Genomic DNA, 2,261 nt, shown 5'->3' on the forward strand with positions numbered 1-2,261 from the left:
CAGTGGGGATGGAAACATCTCTCTGAAATTTGTTATCCAGATTTCAATATTAGTTTTAGAGAAGACAGTCTAGGCTACTAGGGACTGTTACATCACTCCATTTTTCTCTAGATAAAATCTTAGGTCAATAGGAAACTAGTTTTGATCTTTATTCACAACTGTTGAATAATTTGGGACACTTTATTCACCCATATAAAGAAGAGTTGTGCTATGGTTCTCAAAAGTACCAGAATATAAAGAGTAAATCTTTCTATATTTGAGGGAAGGATATTTATTAGCATGACTTATGGCTGTAGTCCTGCTAATCCCACAGTGGATAGCTATGAAGGGAAAATACAAGAATCCAATACTTATTCAGTCCAGGAGGTTGAATAGCTGAGCTGGTATTCAATTTATGTTGGCCTTCCAGAGACAGGGAAGGAAGGACTTACTGAAGGTGAAGGCAAGCAGGCAAAGACCAATAGCAGAGGGTGTGGCTGAATTTAGGTTGTGCCTTCAAGCCTCAAGATATGGATTAAAGGTGTGTGTGTCTTTAGGCCCTGAGATCTGGATTAAATGTTTATCTCTTTCTACCTCCAAGTACATATTAGAAGTGGATCTACTTCTGCTACTTAAGCAGAGAATCTCAGAGATGTGTCCTCCATTTTAGGACTATAGTTCTTTCCATATGAAGTAAAGTTGGGAACCAAGAATAAACATTGTAAGTGAATTTTGGTTTGTGTTATGGAAAGTCCTAAATGCTTCTCAATTCAATCATGTTGACTGATTTGATTTAGCTTCTGAATGCCTTATATTTCACATTTTAAACTGTGAATTCTGTTCTAGGATTGCTTCAAGCATTTGAAAGGGGGCTCCAGGAAAGAGAGATGAGCAGAAGCCAGGGAATGGTATGCTGCAGCCACTAAATGGGGATATGAGCCCACCATTGCCTTCCAGCCTGAGGTCTCAGAGACCTCAGAAGCATGAGATGTAATGAAATCCAGCACCTGGGTTTTCAGCTGCCCTGAGCTGTGGATGTCAGCCAGGGAGAGAGTGTGGGCAGCATTCTCCACAGAGAGGTCCTTGAAGAGGGCATACTCACACATGACCTTCAAACGCTACAGGCCATACTTGTCAGCAGTTGCCAGCACAACATCTGCCATGCTGTCTAGGTGTGGTGCCTTTCCAGTGTAAATGAAGTCCATCATTGCCTTGAAGACTTGTGGCTCGAAGTCAGGGATCCCAAAGCAAGTCTTTCTGCTCTCCTCCATGTCATGTTGAAACATGGCTCTGAAAACTGGAGAACGAGCTGCTAAGATGGCCTTGTGAGCATGGAATTCCTGGCCAGATACCACCAGGCAGCAATCTGTGAATAAGGAATCCTCCCATAGCTCTCCTATGTCATATGTCAATGTGCATCTAGGAACTTGAATCCCTGGCTTTCTGTTCTGGTCAGAGATACTGAATGAGTCCTGGACCATGCTCACCATGCAGAGAAGTGTGAAATGGTCGTCTGGAAGAAGATGAGGTGCATGAGACAGGAGGAAATCTCTAAGGATGTACTTTTTGAATCCACAGCCAAGGCCTGGCACGAACTTAAAGGCTTTTGGGCTCCTCATGGTTTCTGTTTTGTCTCCTTCAGCATTTATGATCCAGAACTGGAACTTTGCCCAAACATGGCTCTTTAGACAGCTGAGCAAAAGTAGATTAACAGATAGGTAATCTGCACTTACTTCATCGATTCCCTTTGGGTACACTGTCAAACACCATTTGTCATTGGCTCCTATTGAGAAAGTTGGGCTTCTAATGCTTCCTGGCCTTTCCTCCAAAAAAAAGGGAAGTTGCAGATGGTCCACCTGTAGGAGATTTTCTGAAAGCTGATTTGAGTGTGGTCCAATCTCTGGGCTGTCCTGTCTCCTGCCATTTCTCCTTGAGGTAGTTTGAAGGTTAAACTGGATCCAAAATGAAGAACTAGAAATTGTTTTCTCTTCACCTTGTGAGACACAATAATAGACCTGAAGTAGATGTTAGGTTTTTGCTTTTCCTCTAGTCCCTCTTTGATGGGGCTGGAAACTTGGATCTCTGATATTTTCTATACAGATTTCGATCCTTATTTCAGACAAGATAGTGTACACTACTAGGGACTCTTATATCACTCCACTTTTTGTTTAGATTGAATCTTAGGTCTATAGTTAACTGGTTTTGACAAGTATACACAGCTGTTGAATATTTTGCAAAATTTATATATTCATATAAAAAATGTTGTACTATGTTCTCTGGAG

General features: G+C 41.6%; 1 protein-coding gene across 1 annotated transcript; it reads right to left on the bottom strand.

Moving 5' to 3' along the window:
- Positions 1–821: 821 nt before the first annotated feature.
- Positions 822–1,903, bottom strand: LOC118576254 (speckle-type POZ protein-like). Its single transcript, XM_036176574.1, is given in 2 exon segments — positions 822–1,816; positions 1,819–1,903. Coding segments are annotated over 2 exon segments (1,080 nt in total).
- Positions 1,904–2,261: the final 358 nt, after the last annotated feature.

The sequence above is a fragment of the Onychomys torridus genome, unplaced genomic scaffold (assembly GCF_903995425.1).
Source record: "Onychomys torridus unplaced genomic scaffold, mOncTor1.1, whole genome shotgun sequence".
NCBI lineage: Eukaryota > Metazoa > Chordata > Mammalia > Rodentia > Cricetidae > Onychomys > Onychomys torridus.